At 44.0% G+C, this 19,083-nt stretch overlaps 1 protein-coding gene across 1 annotated transcript in view; it reads left to right on the forward strand.

Moving 5' to 3' along the window:
• The window catches only part of APOB (apolipoprotein B), a 50,117-nt gene that overhangs the window by 14,522 nt on the left and 16,512 nt on the right, over window positions 1-19,083 (forward strand). Inside the window, exons 11-25 of the mRNA XM_083431287.1 lie at window positions 1,513-1,630; window positions 1,749-1,895; window positions 2,466-2,677; window positions 3,560-3,800; window positions 5,228-5,404; window positions 6,357-6,548; window positions 7,892-8,059; window positions 9,725-9,936; window positions 10,821-11,003; window positions 12,212-12,333; window positions 13,420-13,630; window positions 13,757-13,932; window positions 14,713-14,900; window positions 17,160-17,299; window positions 18,416-18,789. Of these exons, the coding sequence (XP_083287413.1) occupies window positions 1,513-1,630; window positions 1,749-1,895; window positions 2,466-2,677; window positions 3,560-3,800; window positions 5,228-5,404; window positions 6,357-6,548; window positions 7,892-8,059; window positions 9,725-9,936; window positions 10,821-11,003; window positions 12,212-12,333; window positions 13,420-13,630; window positions 13,757-13,932; window positions 14,713-14,900; window positions 17,160-17,299; window positions 18,416-18,789 (2,861 nt within the window). The remainder of the gene's footprint in view (window positions 1-1,512; window positions 1,631-1,748; window positions 1,896-2,465; window positions 2,678-3,559; window positions 3,801-5,227; window positions 5,405-6,356; window positions 6,549-7,891; window positions 8,060-9,724; window positions 9,937-10,820; window positions 11,004-12,211; window positions 12,334-13,419; window positions 13,631-13,756; window positions 13,933-14,712; window positions 14,901-17,159; window positions 17,300-18,415; window positions 18,790-19,083) is intronic.

Raw genomic sequence — 19,083 nt, forward strand, 5'->3', positions numbered from 1 at the left:
GACGACTTTGGGGTTGCGTGCTCATCTGGCTCTATAGGCCGAGGGAGCTGGCATGTGTCCGCAGACAGCTTCCAGGTCATGTGGCCAGCATGACTAAGCCGCTTCTAGTGAACCAGAGCACGGAAATGCTATTTACTGTCCCGCCAGAGCGGTACCTATTTATCTACTTGCACTTTGACATGCTTTCGAACTGCTAGGTTGGCAGGAACAGGGACCGAGCAATGGGAGCTCACCCCGTCAGGGGGATTCGAACCGCCAACCTTCTGATCGGCAAGCCCTAGGCTCTGTGGTTTAGACCACAGTGCCACCTGCATCCCTGCTAGCTGGTTGACAGCAGTGCTATTGTCAGGGACCGTGCTGAGGAAGGCTGCACTGAGGAGGAATGGTGGGAGCCTCCCCCTCCCCCTGCTCCTGCTCCAGATCCTGAATCTTCCCAGGAGCAGGAGGACAGTATAGATTTGGAACAGTGGTTTGCAGCGGGGCATATTTCAGAAGGCAGAAGCTGGGAAATACTGGATGGAGAACAGCTAGGAGAAGAAGCACTGGGAGAGAGAGAGTTAACAGATTCACTGTCTCTGGAAAGCATTCATCTGCTCTCTCCAAAATCAAGAAGAGCTGAGAAAGTGGCAGAACAGAAAGCACAGAGGGTACAAACTCAGGTTACAAGACGTAGGAGTGATGTGGGTGACTAGGGACGTAAGGGGGTGTGATCCTTAATTGGGAGCACCGCCATTCCTAGGAAATGGGTTCTTTTCTCTCTCGCTGTGATCATTAAAGTTTCTAACTGGTAAGAAGACTCCTCTTCCTTTGTTCTGCTTATCTACTGCCAAGGCGGGGGGGGGGGGGGAGGAAGCCAATTCCTTGAAGCCTGACAGCTATGGTTGTAGTGAAGAAATGTAGTGAAGAAAGAGCTACCACCCTTTCTAAGCCCCACCAGCTTGGTGCAATGGCTTTTCCTTGCTCTTTTTTTGGGGGGTGTATTCATCCCTCTCCCCTTGCAGTCAATGGAATGGAATACACCAGCTCCATCGTGTAAAAATAAAGAATATGTGCTTTTCCCATGAAAGCTATTGTTCATATGCAAGTTTCAGTATATAGGTTGAATTGATTAATTGTACTGAATTACTGATAGGCTGTTAGCCATATAAATACAGTTTGCATTGAATAGCACATATTTAACCAGATACGGCAGAAGAAAAATAATCATGATCTACAAAATCAGGGACAAATCTGAGGCCCTCTAGAGACGGCTTCCTCAGTGTTATGTCCCCAGAAGTTGTTAAATACACCTCCCATCATTCTTGGTCACAATGGAGTCCAATGGCATCAACAGGCTCTATGCTTAAGTAGGCAAAATGCAAGTCCATTATAGAAAAAGATATCTAAATGTGGGAAGTTTCTTTTTTCTTCTGAGGGGAAAATGCATTTTGTTAAAGTTTGCAATTAACGTCTTAGCACCTAAGTTCTCCATGCAGCTTTAAAAATCTTTGATACGATTTCCCTTTCTTCCAGATTCTATGAGAGCAACAGGATAGTGACAGAAGAAATAAATGATGTTGCTAATTTTATGGTGTCACAGATCAGCAATGAATGCTCCGGAGATGAGGAACTCACCTACCTGACCCTGAGGGTATTTTTTTGTATTTTAGTTTAAAAATGCATCATTTGCCCTTGTTTGCATGCTAATATTCCCTAGCTGGGAGAGGGAAGCCCCTATATTCAACTCTCTTTTTTTATGTGATCCACAGGCCATTGGCAATATGGGGAAAGTGATAGAAGATGCCAATCCCAATGTGAAACAGTCTCTGAAAATGTGTATTAGAAGTAATGTAGCATCACCTGCAGTCCAGAAAGCAGCCATTCAGGCACTGAGAAAAATGAGCATCACTGCTGAGGTAAACAGAATGTACTGCATATTCCCCACCCTTCCATAAAATTATCCTTTAAGCAATCAAACAAACCACATTTTGTTTCTTAGTAACTGGGCAGACCTTGTGTAAATTAGCACCAGTGGAATCTAATTATATATTAAATGTAGCGATGTCAGAGATGATGATGATGATGATGATGATGATGATGATTACAGTGGTACCTCTGGCTATGAACATAATTTGTTCCGGAGGTCCGTTCTTAACCTGAAACCGTTCTTAACCTGAGGTACCACTTTAGCTAATGGGGCCTCATGCTGCCACCGTGTGATTTCTGTTCTCATCCAGAGGTAAAGTTCTTAACCTGAGGTACACTCCTAATTAAAAGTAGGAATCTCATTGAATCACACTGGTGATCATATTGAAGATAACCTTCACAGCGGTGATCGACCTCAAACAGTGTCACTCATTATTAAAATAAACGTTGTGTGCGGAAATGAGGAGAACCGAAACTCAAATGTTTCCTAAACCAGAAGTTAAGCCATTTCTAGTTGCCATTTTTTGTTCTTTAACTTTACTTTGTTCATCTTGTTACAGGACCAAGGGGTTCTAGTCAAGGTCTTCCAGGAGGCTTCTTCACCAGTTGAGAAACGTCTGGCAGCTTATCTCATGCTGATGAGAAACCCTTCCTCATCTGACATTTCCAAGGTCATTAAAAGTCTTCAGAAGGACAAGAATGAACAAGTGAAAAGCTTTGTAGCCTCCCACATTGCCAACATCTTAGACTCGACAGACCCTTACACTGAATTGTAAGTAATTGTTTTGGAATCTGTTGATGTAGCTTCAAATTTTTTACCTACGATTAATGGAATAATCATATTAAATCAAGAGTCCATAAGGTAGATATTTACATAGGCTAGTAGGAGCCAGCTTCTTCATTTTGGGGGACCAGGCTATCCCTGACTAAGGTGCAGGGCTTTTTTTCCAGCCAGAGCTCACTGGAGCTCAGCTCTGGCACCTCTCAGGTGGGCGCCATTGCCATGACCCATGAAATTAAGAGACTCATGCTCTACCAACTGAGCTATAGGTTTATAAGAGAACAATGGAGGAGTTTGTGGTGAGTTCTGGCACTTCTTTTCCTAGAAAAATAGTACTTCTAAGGTGTGTATGAGAGCTAGAATGCCCCCCTCTCCAGCCATGTTGTAATCAAAGGGATAATGGCACAAATTGCTACACAATTTTTGTGGTCTGTGGTGCTGCTGAATTAGAAGGGAATCAGCTACATTGAAAGGAGGAAGACTGTCATTAAATTTCAGGTAAGGGGACCAGATTGGGCTAGTGGGCTGCCATTTTAGCCTTTTTTGAACCATCACCGGAATTGCAATATAATTTGGCTCCCAGCACCAAAACCCCATTTTATATGTGGCAACATGTGAGGGTGCTTCATATTTTTGGTCCTGTGAAGCTGACATTTCAAGCTCTTTGTGAGATTCCCGTTAGTCCCATTGGTTTTTGCTGAGGTAAGGCACCAGAACTCTAAGCCCCTAAGTATAACGTTCCCTAAAGAGATGTGAATAAAAAATATATTAAATGGAGTTTTTATGCCAGAAACCTACCATAGCTGAATTCTACCTGAATATTGTACAAAATATTGTATTGATAATTTTGCCACTCTATTTTAATGTCATCAGACTCAGAGGAAAAATTAATGAGGCCCTCAAAGGAGCCCAGGTTCCACCAGCTAAGGACTTCCGAAGATTTTCACAAAATTATCAGGCTTCCAAGACGCTGTCTCTGCCATGGACCAATGGTCCAATTTCAGGAAAACTGGAAGGAGACCTGCTGTTTGATTCAAGCAGCTATGTACCTAAGGAATCCATGCTAAGAACTACACTGCAGTTGACTGGACTGAACCCCATAGATGTGTTTGAGGTACAACAGTTTTCTTAGCATTTACTTCAGTCTGCTTGCTATTATTGACTTCAGCGTATAAATGTATCTGTACAGTGGTACCTTGGTTTTCTAATGGAATGAGTTCTGGGAGTTCATTCGACTCCTGGAACCATTCAGAAACCAAAGCGCAGCTTCTGATTGACTGGAGGAGTGTCCTGCAGCCAATTGAAAGCCACGGAAGCCGCACTGGATGTTTGGCTTCCAAAAATCGTTCAAAAACCAGAACACTCACTTCCAGGTTTCAGTGTTTTGGGAGCCGATTTGTTCGGGAGCCAAGGCATTCGGCTCCCAGGGTATGACTGTATTATATTATGTGCTACTATTTTCTATACGATGCTTTTTTAGCCTTAAAACAGTGTACAAAGGTTAAAAATTCAAAATAACAGCAACTTGATGAAATTAGAAATCATGTGCACACTCGCAAGATCTCAGCTATCTAAAGGTGCAAGAAATGGCAGGGTGCCAGTGGTCAATTGGAGCAAGAATAAAAATGAATAAATATGGCCAATATGCAGGATGGCCTATATGTTTACCTGCAGTATGAAAGGCAGTATGTCTCTGAATACAAATCACTGGGGCGAAACAGTGAAGGAGGACTGTCACCCTAACAACCGCCTTCTGAGCTTCTCACATGCAGCAGATTGGTCAAGTAGAAGGCAAGATGCTGAATTAGATAGACTTTTGCTCTGACCCTTGAAAGGGAGCTGGTGGCGCTGTGGTCTAAACCACTGAGCCTCTTGGGCTTGCCGATCGGAAGGTCGGCAGTTCGAATCCCCGCGACGGGGTAGGCTCCCATTGCTCTGTCCCAGCTCCTGCCAACGTAGCAGTTCGAAAGCACGCCAGTGCAAGTAGATAAATAGGTACTGCTGCGGCGGGAAGGTAAATGGCATTTCTGTGCGCTCTGGCATCTGTCATAGTCTTCCATGCACCAGTAGCGGTTTAGTCATGTTGGCCACATGACTAAGAAAGCTGTCTGCAGACAAACACCGGCTCCCTCGGCCTGAAAGTGAGATGAGCTCTGCACCCCATAGTCTCCTTTGCCTGGACTTAACCATCCAGGGGTCCTTTACCTTTTTTACCTTTGGTCTGACCCAGCAAGGCTCTCCTTATGTCTTGCTAACATCTTGATCTCAGAAGACAAGGCTCATGAATGCAATGACCTGGCATAACAGCAGCACACGATTAGTGTTACGTCCAAAAACTCACAACTGAGGGGAAGTCAAGTTAAGTGACAGCATTAGCCTCAAGCTAGACCCCTGCCTGCTCATTCAGCTCTCTATTTTATGCATTTGCAGCTTGCCTGTAGAATTTCCCCCTTCCAATTAACTTGGAGTTCTCAAGTGGAAAAAAAAATACTCTTCTATTACTCACTCTGCTTTGTTTTATTTTTTTCTCCTTTCCATCAGATCGGCTTGGATGGGAAAAGCTTTGAGCCGACACTAGAAGCCATGTTCGGACCGAATGGGTTTTTCCCTGACAGTGCCACAAAAGCTTTGTATTGGGTAGATGGCAAGGTGCCAGATGAAGTTTCTCAAGTGCTTTTCAAATATTTTGGGTACTCCAAGGATGGAACACAAGATCAGGTATACCACATGTTAAGTTGTGGGTTGACATAGCAGACGACACAGCGATTTCTCCAAAGCAGCTCTTTATTTTGTAAGCTGGAACAGAACTGAACTGAGGAGCTCAGTCAGCCTGCTTATATAGAGCTACAGAACAATTGTAACTGTTGCCACGGTCTAAAACTATCCAATCACTGAACGTCACTTTTCGATCCTTCATTTGCATACAAAACTATCCAATCACTAAACGTCACTTTTCGATCCTTCATTTGCATAACTATCTACAGTATCCCCCTGCTGGCCCAGGGTGAGAACTTCAGTACATAACACCACAGTTTTCTAGATGAAATGGTGCTGTTGGCTTTTAAAAACAAACCCTTCAACCCCGTAGCAATGTTTGAATAAGTTTTGTGGGGTGCAGTGGTTGAAAACCACATTGTATTCTAAGGCTGTACAGTGGACCCTCTGGATACGAACTTAATTCGTTCCAGGGGTCCGTGCGCACCCTGAAAAATCCGTATCCAGAGGCACCGCTTCTGCGTGTGCGCATGGCATGATAGAGCGCTTCTGCACATGTGCATGGCGCACAGAGTGCTTCTGCACATGCATGAGCGGTGAAACCTGGAAAATTACTTCTGGGTTTGCCGCTTTCGCAGTCCAAAGTTTACGTTACTTGAGAGTAACATAACCCAAGGGTCTACTGTACATGGAGCTGCTCTCAAAAATGAAAATGACAAGAAGCACCAAAAGCATACAGAAAACACCATTATTATTTTTTTAAGGAAATTTGTTTCCTGCTCAGAGTAAGAAATGTTGCCATCATATTGACGGCCATTTTGGGCAGAGATCCCTCTTTTAGATGAGATCGTACATTCCACACGGGCTTTGCTAGCCATCAGTACCTCGTGTGATCCTAGAGGGTTACGACAGTGGTTGATGTTTTACTTGTTGCTTTCTTTGAAACATTTTTCAGGATCCCATGAAAGGAATCATGCTTAATTTTGAGAAAATGATCAGAGAAATCACCTCCAAAGAAACACCTGAAGCCAGAGCCTACCTGAGAATGTTTGGGGAAGAGCTTGGCTACTTGAAACTCAGTGACTTCAAGCTACTTGGAAATCTAATTCGGAAAAGCCTCCTCACGCTTCAGACTGTGCCCGAGAAGGTATATTTTCAAAATGCTGGAAACCACCTTGTGCATGTTTCTGTCTCCCAGTGTGGTGTAGTGGTTAAGAGCGGTAGTCTCGTAATCTGGGGAACCGGGTTCGCATCTCCGCTCTTCCACATGCAGCTGCTGGGTGACCTTGGGCCAGTCACACTTCTTTGAAGTCTCTCAGCCTCACTCACCTCACAGAGTGTTTGTTGTGGGGGAGGAAGGGAAAGGAGATTGTTAGCCACTTTGAGACTCCTGAAGGGGAGTGAAAGGCGGGATATCAAATCCAAACTCTTCTTCTTCTTCTTAAAAGAGAACTTAACTCTTGGCCTCTCCTACTGAGGTCCTGGTGCAAAGTGGGGGGCCTGGCCTGCTATTTTCATTGGGACACAGACCACCATTGAATGGGAGAATTCTTCCAAAAGCATCGCACCCTGATCTGGATTAGGTCTGCAGTGGGGAGAGCACCAAAGGGTTGAAGCCCTCACCAATGTAGTCATCCAAATTGTGGTCCCCAACACACTTTTTTAAAAACAACAACAACAACAACATTCGTACGAGACCGCTCACCCTTCTTGGTGGGTGCCATTGCGGACTGGCATTTCCTCGTTTTCCATAATCCGACAGGGGGAGCCCCTTGGGCAGCTTCTCAGGAAACAAAGGAGGTCCCTGGGCTGAGCTTGCTGCTGGAGAAGTAGATCCCACCTGCTCACTCAATTGGGGAATCAGTCGTGAGTGGGCATGGGGACGGGCCATTCCCAAGGAGTGGGTTCAGGTATATAATGAAGGCCTGTGGCTTGCACTGCAGCCACTTCTTCATCAAATCAGATGCTTGAAATAATTTCCCATACATCTTCGATGCAGTATTATTGTTATTGTTATTGTTATTATACAAAGGCTGTAGCAAAGTGTCACTTGCATGAATATCACAGGACACAGAAAGAATGATGATGATCATCTTTAATTTAATTTTTATTAAATTTTCTGTTTTACATTTTAGAATATTCATTTAAACAACCTTAAAATATCAATGACGTCCCTTCTTCTCTTTCCATGGTTCATTTTGCATAACATAAATCCCTGCATGTTTTATATAAACTAAACCATTCAGTATTCAAGTATTTCATCCATCAAAACTTATTTAAACTGTTGAATTTATCTTAATGCTGCCCATGTTTTCAAATGTACACAATTCCCCCCCCTATATTCAATAAACATTTTCCAATATTCTTTCAACGTATGTTTTTTGAAGAACGAAAAAGATGATCATCATTTTTATCATCATCATCCTCCGAATTACTTTGGGAAAGTATGTGATAATCATTTAACAAATGCTTTCATCGTTTTGCCCATAGATCGCCCAAGCCATCTCAGGGGGGATTGACAACGATCTCTTTGTTCACTACATCTTCATGGACAATGAATTTGAGCTGCCAACAGGTGCAGGATTGCCATTAAAGGTTGCTTTCTCTGGAGTAGCCACTCCCGGAGCCAAGGCTAAAGTGAAAATTTTACAGAGGACTGTGAGTCTTAGCTTGCTTACAACTTATTGTAGAAGCTGGCAAATGGCGCGTGTGGTGTCCTGAGGCTGCTAAGCTAATATGCAGCAGTGCACCACTTTACAGGTGGTGCAATTTCCTGATTTTTCCCCACTGCCCCCTTAGCTAAGGTTTCGGGAAGGGTGTGAGGGTGTAGTGCAGGGGTCAGCAAACTTTTTCAGCAAGGGGCCGGTCCACTGCCCCTCAGACCTTGTGGGGGGCCAGACTATATTTTTTTTGGGGGGGGGAATGAATTCCTATGCCCCACAAATAACCCAGGGATGCATTTTAAATAAAAGCACACATTCTACTCATGTAAAAACACGCTGATTCGTGGACTGTCCGTGGGCCAGATTTTGAAGGCGATTGGGCCCTGGCCCCCCGGGTCTTAGTTTGCCTACCCATGGTGTAGTGATTTAGATAAAACTGGGGGAGGGAGGTCAGGGCTTGCGGATTTCATCAGATATGCTCATCTCCCCACTGCCCTGCCAAGAATTCAAGGCCTGTTACAAAGTTATAAAACATTACTTTAGACTGGAATGACAATGAGGCTGCAGGTGGGCATTCTGACTTAAATTTATGCAACACTTGAGCCTCAAGCTAAATTCCTTTTGTGTGTGTGGTTACCTTAGTTGCAATTCCACATATGAGGATGCACAGCTGCAAGTCAAACTGCAGAACACAGTTTGTGAGACAAGCCACACACACACACACCGCCTGAGACTCAGGAGTTGCCCATCAGGGTAGATGATACTGGGCTGGAGAAGCCAATGGTGTGGTTCCGTTTAAGGCTCCCATAGGCAGCAGGGACGGCTGCCAATTTGGATTCCTTTAAAGAGGATTTTATGGAAGATATGGCTATCAATGCCTACTAACCATGATGATTCTGCTCTGTCTCCACATGCTTCTGAATACCAGTTGCAGAAAACCACAGGGTTGGAGAGTGCAATTGGAGTTCTATTGTGTACATAGCACTCTAGTTCCCTCAAAGACTCTATTGGAAAGGACCACACAGCATCCTTTTGTATCTTGCAGAGCTGACCTAGTAGAGCAGTGGTTCTCAAACTTGGTTCCCCAGATGTTTTTGGCCTACATCTCCCATGATCCCTAGTTCACAGGACCAGTAGTCAGGGATGATGGGAGTTGTAGGCCAGAAACATCTGGGGACCCAAGGTTGAGAAAGGCTGTAGTAGAGAATGATACGCAGGGGTGTGTGTATGTGTGTGTCACATGGGTGCAGCAAAGTATCTTGGTCTCATGTTTGCTCTGGTTCTTGAAATGTCATCAGAAAGCTGTGTTCCGAACATGTTGATGAACAGATCATATCCACACATCCTCTGGGTGTGTGATTCCGGGCTCTACCAACACAACTGGCTGAAAAGCCATCCATCTGTGGGGAAGCCTATGTACAGAAATAGCATGGCATGGCAAAATCAATTTGATGGCCAGTCCCCATCCCCCAGTGCATTGCTGGTTTGGCATTGTGCCTGAGGAGCCAAAGTTTATTTTCTAACCGACCAGTTAGGAGAATGCACTGCCAATCTGCCCATCACCAGGAATAGAAAGGGATTGTTCTCCTATTTACCGTATCAAAAAGAAAACTTCTGTGATAGAAATAAATATTGTTTGTATTTTGTGTCCACCCTCTAGATACAAGCAGAACTGGTTGCAAAACCATCCGTGGCAGTTGAATTTGTGACTCACATAGGAGTGAACATCCCTGTGTTTGCTAGAAACGGCGTGCAGATGAACACCAACATATACCATGAGTCCGGAATTGAAGCCCATGTCGGACTGAAAGCTGGGCAGCTGAAGGTCAGCATTCCTGCACCAAAGACTCCAACCAAGCTCCTCAGTATCAGGTACTGTTGGAGGGATTTGAGTTCTGTGAGCATCTCTGCTATTGCCCTCAAACTGTAAAATATGTGCTGCCTTTTCCATGCTCACGAGAAAGGTAACTGGTGGGTAGGCTTGTTATGCAAATGCCCAGCAACCATTGCTACAGTTGGCAAGGCCTTCACAAAACCAGCTCCTGGCTGTAAGCATTATCCTCTGGTTCAGACATTATGTTTCTCTGCATGGGAGTATTCCCAAGGCGAAATGCATTACATGAATCAGTTTAAATATTAGGGTATCTGCTGTGTAATGAACATTTCTAGTAGTTTTAAATTTCTCTGGTGCTAAAGCTAAATAGTTGGGGCAGTTTGCAGTTTAGGGATGAGATGAGAAGGTGCTTTGAGATCCCATAATAAGCCTGTAATCCTATGCCTACTTAAGGTGGGAGTAAGCCCTACCAAAATCCCTTTCCTCTGCACAGACACATACAGGTTTGCACTGTGGAAGTTATTGTATTTTTCCTGTAAATTTTTCGCTCTATAAGACGCACCAGACCATAAGACACACCTAGTTTTTGGAGGAGGAAAACAAGAAAAACATTATTCTGAATCCCCAAAGCCAGAACAGTAAGAGGGATCTCTGTGCAGCGAAAGCAGCGATCCCTCTTGCTGTTCTGGCTTCTGGGATAGCTGCGCAGCCTGCATTCGCTCCATAAGACGCACACACATTTCCCCTTACCTTTTAGGAGGGAAAAGTGCATCTTATAGAGCAAAAAATATGGTAATAAGAATAATCAGGTGCATTGCTACAGATTTCTGGTTAAATTCAAATGAGCAATATTCACAGGCTCTTCTTTTCACCTACTGCCTAATCCTAGACCATGAAATAAACATTCCATTTTCTTTTGAAGCAACGTCTTGACCTTGGTCACCCCAACCCGAACAGAAGTGATTCCTCCTCTGATTGAGAACAGAGAGTCCCGGACAACTTGCGCGTCTTTCTTTGCTGGCCTTAATTACTGTACTCGAGTTGAATACTCCAATGCCAGCTCAACAGAGACAGCACCTTACTATCCACTCACTGGGGAAACCAGGTAAGTTGCTTCTCTGTACATATGCAACACATATGCCTTCTCTGCTGCCTCGGTCTCAGCCGGATCCTGCACCAAGAGTAGTCAGATTCTGTGACTGTATAAAACGTGCAAATGTTCCTGTATCTGTTTCTTTCACATCGTTTATTCTGCTTCCAGGAGTTGTGGAAAACTCTGTCTTTCAGCCAGCACCTCCCCTGTGGCTGTGCAGGTTTCAGGCATCAAACACACACACACACACAGAGAGAGAGAGAGAGAGAGAGAGAGAGAGAGAGAGAGAGAGACATTGAGGTTCCTCTTTACCTTCCCGAGGGCTAGAAAGAAAGAAAATGGATATTCTTAGCATATTAAGTTCATTGTCCAACTCTACATCTTATACAGTGGTACCTTGCAAGATGAAAAACTCGCAAGAGTTTTTCGTTTTTTTAGTTGCTTCGCAAGACGAATTTCCCTATGGGCTTGCTTCGCAAGACGAAAACGTCTTGCACCTTTTTCTTAAAACCGTCAATGCATTCCTATGGGAAACTGTCAATGCATTTCCTATGGGAAACCGTGCTTCGCAAGACGAAAAATTCACAAGACGAAAAAACTCGCAGAACGAATTAATTTTGTCTTGCGAGGCAGCACTGTATTTGCATGATGAATTTTTAGAATACAATGTCCTGACTGCAGCTATGTTTATAGGTGTGGGTGTATGCGCACACGCGCATGCACCATCTTCTTTATTTCTGATTTTTTTCCAGAGGAAAGTATAATATATACATGCAACTAACTAGTCCAGGCTTCCCCAAACTCGGCCCTCCAGATGTTTTTGGCCTACAACTCCCATGATCCCTAGCTAGCAGGACCAGTGGTCAGGGATGATGGGAATTGTAGTCTCAAAACATCTGGAGTGCCGAGGTTGAAGATGCCTGAACTAGTCTCTATGCTTATATGGCTACTATTTTGCTGACTCCTAGGATATTTTTGTAACATGGCCAGAGCTAATGCTAAGGAGTTTGCATGTGAGGAGGTGATTCCATGGTGTTTTTTGTGTTGATGCCAGTGTCAAATACATCTTAATTTTTTTTGGGGGGGGGAACAAAACAAAACTCCTAGTGCTGAACTATTTGGCCCCAATACCTGATTAGTGAAGTGCTTTCCTCTAGTGAACTATGATTGTTTTTCATTATTTACAATGACAGATGATATTTCCATTTTGACATCATTAGGTATGAAATTGAACTACAGCCGACAGGGGAAGTAAAGGAATATATAGCAAGTGCTAATTATGAAGTAATCAAAGAGGAGGAGGGCTTGGTTGACACCTTGAAATTCATGGCTCAAGCGGCAGGTAAGAGGCTGTGGAATTAGTGATGCATGTGGAAGTTGCAAAGATTTGCAAAAGCGTCCAAGTCTCTTTACTGTCAAAATAAAATAAAATAAAATAATCTCTGTCCTAGCTCCAATGCCAATAAATCACATTGAAAGATCAGGAGATAGATAAACTTTATTCGCATTAGCCAATGGCCATAGCAACATAAAACAAACAATAGATACAATTAAAAAGACAACAATGGGTAAATAGGGCAATCAAATGACCAAGATTTGAAAGATCAGGAGATGAATCTTCGCCTGTTTTGATGAAATGAATACGTATAAAACAAGGTAAACTTGAGCTAGACGGCTCTTTCTAGGGTGAATCTCTTCAAGTGATGGCAGATTTAACACCTCAGATAGAACTTTGATATAAGCCACGTTCAGGACTTTAAAGTTTGTGTCAGTTTACGTTCCCAGCTGTCAGTCATCAAGGATAGAGAGACTGAGGGTTGTACATGCACGAGTGATTTAGCCCAGAGATTGGTTGGAAGGTAAGGGTTGTTTTATAATTAAAAACGACAATCCAGAGAACCACTCAGTTGCTTAGTTGTTTTGGGGGGCCTAATATTTTCAGTTATCACAACTGCTTTACTACTACTACTACTAAATTATTATTTATACCCTGCCCATCTGGCTGGGTTTCCCCAGCCACTCTGGGTGGCTTCCAACTGAATATTAAAAACAATACATCATCAGACATTAAAAACTTCCCTAAACAGAGCCGCCTTCAGTTGTCTTTTAAAAGTAAAATAGTTGTTTATTGCCTTGACATCTGCTGGGAGGGCGTTTCACAGGGCAGGCGCCACTACTGAGAAGGCCCTCTGCCTGGTTCCCTGTAACCTCACTTCTCACAGCGAGGGAACTGCCAGAAGGCCCTCGGAGCTGGACCTCAGTGTCCAGGCTGGATGATGGGGGTGGAAACGCTCCTTCAGGTATACAGGACTGAGGCCGTTTAGGGCTTTAAAGGTCAGCACCAACACTTTGAATTGTGCTCAGAAATGTACATAGCAATCTATGTTAATTCTGTTTGCAAACTATTTGTTGTCGCTGCTTGTTTCAGGTGCAAAACAATGTGAAGCCACACTGATCTTCAGGTACAATCGAGGCAAAAAGATTTTTACCAGTGACCTCCAGGTTCCCAGTTTCAGCATTGATTTGGGTACCAACTTCAGACTTACTGACTATTCCACTCAGGAAAGGAGCGCTTACAGCTTTATCTTAGACATCAACAACAAGAAAATTCCCGAAGTTACTCTTACGGGACGCATAGGGTAAGCTTTTCTCATTTTTGCAGATATTGTGGTGTTTGTTGGAGATAGTTAGGCTTCTGCCCCTCTGGAATTTCTAAGGGTAGATTTTTGCTAAGCCAGGAGTCTTTTCGTTGTGTGTTTTTCCAGATACAGCGCTGGGACAGAGTCAGCAGTGGAAGCTTCCATCTCCATTCCTCGCCTGAGGACACAAGCAAAAACAGATGTATTACTGACACAGTCGCAGAATGGGCTGACATTCCAGATTGACAGTTCAGCTACAAGTCACGGCTCCTCAATTTCGGAGAGAATTGTCTTGGGATACGGTAGGATCATGTGTCAATGTGAAACACCTTTTCTGCCACCAATATGTGGTGAAGGATCAGAATTCCACTTATCACACTCCAAACCTTGGGAGCCTTCAGTATCCACCCACGCAGGGCCAGCCTTATGCAGAGTGAGACAGCTGCCTCAGGCGGCAGATGTTGAGGGGAAGGGGAAGTAGCCAGAGGTACAAGTGACATGTGGCCTGCCCTGTACCCACTACACAAGCCTGCTGCCATCAGGTGCAATGAAAGACATTGTCCTTTTACAAGAGTAAGATTCAACTACCAGTCCAACTGGCCTCTGTATGTGCCTTGGGAGAAAGTGCCATCTTGTCTGTTGCCTCGGGCAGCAAAATGATTTGAGCCGGCCCTGAATCAACAAGGCTACACAATTGCATAGCCATCTATGTGAATTCTCTTTGGAAGAGCCCAAACCATGCAGGCCTGAATTGCACATCCTGTATGCCATAAAATGGCTTTGCTCAGAGGTAGCACAGTTGCTTTCCAAGCAAAAAGCGCCACTTCCTTGCATATCCAACTAGGGCTTAGAAACACGTCTATATGGGACCCTGGGCAGTTGCCTCCTGCCAATATGGACAATGTTGAATTAGATGGACCAATGACCAGTCTCACTATAAGGCAGTTTGGGTCTTTATGGTTTGGGTTCCCTACAAGTCCCTCCACCACATGTCAGTGGAGGGTTTTGGTGTTGTTTTTTTCCAACTTTGCAAACTGGATTCCATGGGAAATAATAAGGTGACATTTGTCATTCTGCCTTAGATAATGAGAAGATCGAAGTGCAGTGGAAGTCAGGCCAGAGTGCAGCCCTGAAGAAAATGTCAGCCACGCTACCCATAGACTTTGCAGATTATTCGAAGACTTTGCAGAAGCATGCCAACAATCTCTTGGACCACCGAGTAGCCAATACAGATATGACAGTCCGGCATATTTTTTCAAACTTTATAGTAGTAAGTGGAGTTATTTGTCATAGAACATACTTTTCATGTGGCTCTGAATCATGCTGATGAGAGATGTAGATGATTCCAGTGAGAACTACCTATGAGTACATGATTAATTGGTTTGGGAGAAGCAAAGAGCAGGTAAGAAAAAAGATCCAGTAATTTCAAATGCTCGGAAAACAAGAAGGCACCAAGTTCTGTTCCAACCTGCATTCAATCAGTGCTGTTTCTGTTCTGCTGCAGTTTGGTTTCCACCAAATACTACATTATTTGTTTCACTGTCTGGTATTTTTACGTAAGTTATTTATGCAACATAAGTTCATTTCAGTGTAAAGGAAATGTCAGAACGATGTAAAAAGAGGCATCAATTAGGAATCATTTGAGAACTTAAAAAAACAACAATGATATGAACAAGTGCCAGTGATATTGGCTTGACCGATTTCCATTCTTGACCACAGATGGACCAGCAAACTACTGAGATTTTGTCAGAGTTCTCTAGCAACCGTATCAAAGACCAAGGGGCATGTAACTCTAGTAGCGTTGGGATCTCTGCAGCACAGCTCTTTACTGTGCCTCCAAGTTACAGAAAGTCAGGGAGAACATGCCACAGCTCTTCCCCATGCCAAGGGCATCTCTCACTGGTGTGAGGAGAACAGCAATACAAGCCCTTCGCATGTGCTTCAAGGGTTCTCCCATGATGTAAGGCAGTACATGCAAGCCCCCATTTATGTGTGTTCAATATGTGTGCAGCTACGCACACACGAGTTACACTAAACCTGGAAGCGACACCCAAAGTCACAAAAACATCACCAAAAGGGGCGGAATGGGGCAGGGTGGAATGGGGTGCCTGAAGGCTTTCCGAATGGTGTTTCAAATACGTGCAATTTCACTGATGCGTGTGCTGCCTCAGAACGTAACCCTCGTGTAAATCGGGGTTTGTGTGTGTGTGTGATGCTACTACTGCAGCTCTAACACCACCAAGATGTGGGGCTAGAACAGGGGTGGGCAAACTTTTTCAGCAGGTGGCCGGTCCACTGTCCCTCAGACCTTGTGGGGGGCCGGACTGTATTTTGAAGGGAAAAAATGAACAAATTCCCACAAATTACCCAGAGATGTATTTTAAATAAAAGGACACAGCATTCTATGCAAGGGCACCGGGCAGGCCCCACAAATAACCCAGAGAGGCATTTTAAATAAAAAGACACATTCCACTCAGATAAGCCATGCCCCCTACTCTCCCTGCCTTCTCCACAGGACTGGATGAGCCCCAGTGGCTGCTTACCCGTGTCTTGCGAGCGGCAGGGGCTGGCAGCAGCGGGACGATGAGCGGTGCACAAAAGGGCTCCAGAGAGGGGCTGGCACCAACCAAGACAGAATTGAGCCTGCTTACAATGGCGGCTGCTTGAGCACTAATGCTGCTGCTGCTGGCACCAGCAAAGCCCAGCCCCCTTCCTCTCGGCTCTAGGCAGGGCGGGGAGAAGGCAGGAGGAGGCGCCACCGAACGCATGCGCTCTGGCGCAGCCCGAACGATCAGATCCACGCTGATCCATGCAGTGATTCCTGGTCCATCCGCGGTCCAGATCCAGAAGGCAACTGGGCCAGATCTGGCCCCCAGGCCTTAGTTTGCCGACCCATGGGCTAGAATGTGACTGCTTGCATTGTGTTTTAGCACTAGGGGTACTAGGCAGGTGGGTTAGGGTGGGTTACGGTACCTACGGGACCACCTCTCCTGGTATGCCCCTCAGAGGACCTTAAGGTCCACAAATGACAACATTTTGGAGGTCCCAAGTCGTACGGTGGTTAGATTGGTCTCAACTAGGGCCAGGGCATTTTCAGTACTGGCCCCAACTTGGTGGAACGCTCTGTCACAAGAGACTAGGGCCCTGCAGGACTTGACATCTTTCCGCAGGGCCTGCAAGACAGAGCTGTTCCGCCTGGCCTTTGATTTGGACTCAGTCTGACCCTGTTGTCCTGTTTCCCTCCCCTTATGGTTTTGATCTATGGGCTACTTTTAAAATGAGGCTGTATTTTAAATTGCATTTTAACCTGTATTTTAAATTTGGGTTTTCCCACCTATTATGTTTTTACTGTGATTTTACTGGTGTTATCTGCCCTGAGCCTGGCTCTGGCCAGGGAGGGAGGGGTATAAATAAAAGTTGTTATTATTATTATTATTATTATTATTATTATTATTATTATTATTTGCTCATTTCAACTTTTCTGATCACAAGGCTCTTTGTAGCTTGATATTTTACTCTGATCTTGCAGGCATCCAATACCTGGTTACAGCAGGCATCCAAGAACGTTCCTTATGCGAAAAATCTACAGGATAAATTAAGCGGACTCCAGGAGCTCAATTTTCAGAACATGGAACTTTTTGCCATCCCAGAGGAGCTTTTCTTGAAAAGGTAAAGTGACAGATGACATGTCTTATTTGGTGCTGACAAGGACCCTTTGTGGCCTTGAAGCCGAGCCTCATTACTAAGGGCAAATTGTTCTTATACAAGATACACTGGTGCAATATGCAGTTTACGACAAATGCCTGGATCAGAACCATGTTTCTAGAAAAAAATATTGAAACAGTGGTCACCCATTGTCTTGCACTTTGATCGCTCTTGTCAGCTTTCTGCTAAAATTAGCACATTTTGTATAAGGGGAGTATACAAGGGGAGTGCAGTCTGGAATTTGGGAAGGGACGATAGCTCAGGGCAGATAACATGCTTTTTATCTCGTGTTCAAGCCCTAGCATCTCCACTCCATCCCAGATAGGACATTATAGGAAAGACTCTCTGCCAGAGATCCCAGAGAGTATTGGTTTGTTTGTTTGTTTGTTTGTTTGTTTGTATTTTTTTAAAAAAATCAGTTTTACACTACATATTTGAATTCAAACATTAAACATAATCATTAACATTTAGGATCCCCCGAATCCTTGGACTTACCTCCATGCTTCCATGGTTTCCATTTTCAATATTTTTCAACTACATCATATATTTTCTCTGTTTTTCTTAAAATAATCCATTTTTACCAAAGTCTATAGTACATTACAAGCATTACTCAAACCCCGCCAAAGTTTTCAGATTGTTTACAGTGTTCTCTTAGGTAATTTGTCAGTTTCTTCCATTCCTTATTAAAGCTCCTCTCTCCCTGCTTTCTGATTTTCCCGGTCATTTTCGCCATTTCAGCGTAGTCCATCATCTTCATCAGCCATTCATCTGTGGTTGGGACTTTATCTCCTTTCCAGTACCAGGCCACTGGTATCCGTGCTGCTGTTGCTGCATCCATGAATAATCGTTTCTGCTTCTTTGATATCTCTGCACCTAAAATTCATAGTAAAAAAAAGCTTCTGGTTAAATTTATGTACCACCTTTCATCCAAAGATTTCAGGACAGTTTACAGGATAAAAATACAGGGGATACAGGGGTGGATGAAGAAAATAGAATAGGGCAGCTTCCTAGGCAAAGTGCAACCATTTGTTATTTTGTGGACTTTGTGGGATCTTAATTATGGGTAACTTTTTATTGCAGTGATGGCCAGATCAAATACATTTGGAACAAAGAGAGTACTGTCATTACCATTCCGCTGCCGTTTGGTGGCAGGTCATCCTACGACATGAGAGTGCCTAAGATTCTGGAAATGTCTCAAATGGCAATGCAGTCAATGGGAGGAAACATGGCTTCTCAAGAGTACAGGCTTCCTCGTTTCACCATCCCAGAGTCATACACGCTTCGGGTGCCTTTGCTGGGCACTTTCGAGATCTCTTCCAATATGTACAGCAATTACTACAACTGGTCAGGTTCCTACTCCTTGGCGAACACCACAAAGGATGTCTACAGCCTAAGAACAAATTACTTTGTGAGAGCTGACTCTGTTCTGGAACTACTTTCATATAATGTACAAGGTAAGAATCTCTTCCGGAGGTGGTGGTGGAGATTATGAGCATATTACGTAATTAATCGTGTGTTGTGTTTTCTTGTCGGTTCAATACTTTTTACTAGAAATATGTCACAGGCTCATTTCTCTGTGCATCAAGAGTTAATATGATAACATTAATAACTCATATTTGGCCAAGCCTCCTCTTGAGTTTGATAAAGCTCAAGCTCACAAGGCTCCTTGTGAATATATTGAGGGACGAATATATTGAGGGACGTACTCAATATTGTGACAGTTCATGCAAGGAATTATGGCAGCCTGA

The sequence above is a fragment of the Podarcis tiliguerta genome (assembly GCF_965153285.1).
Source record: "Podarcis tiliguerta genome assembly, chromosome: 3".
NCBI classification, from domain to species: Eukaryota; Metazoa; Chordata; class Lepidosauria; order Squamata; family Lacertidae; genus Podarcis; species Podarcis tiliguerta.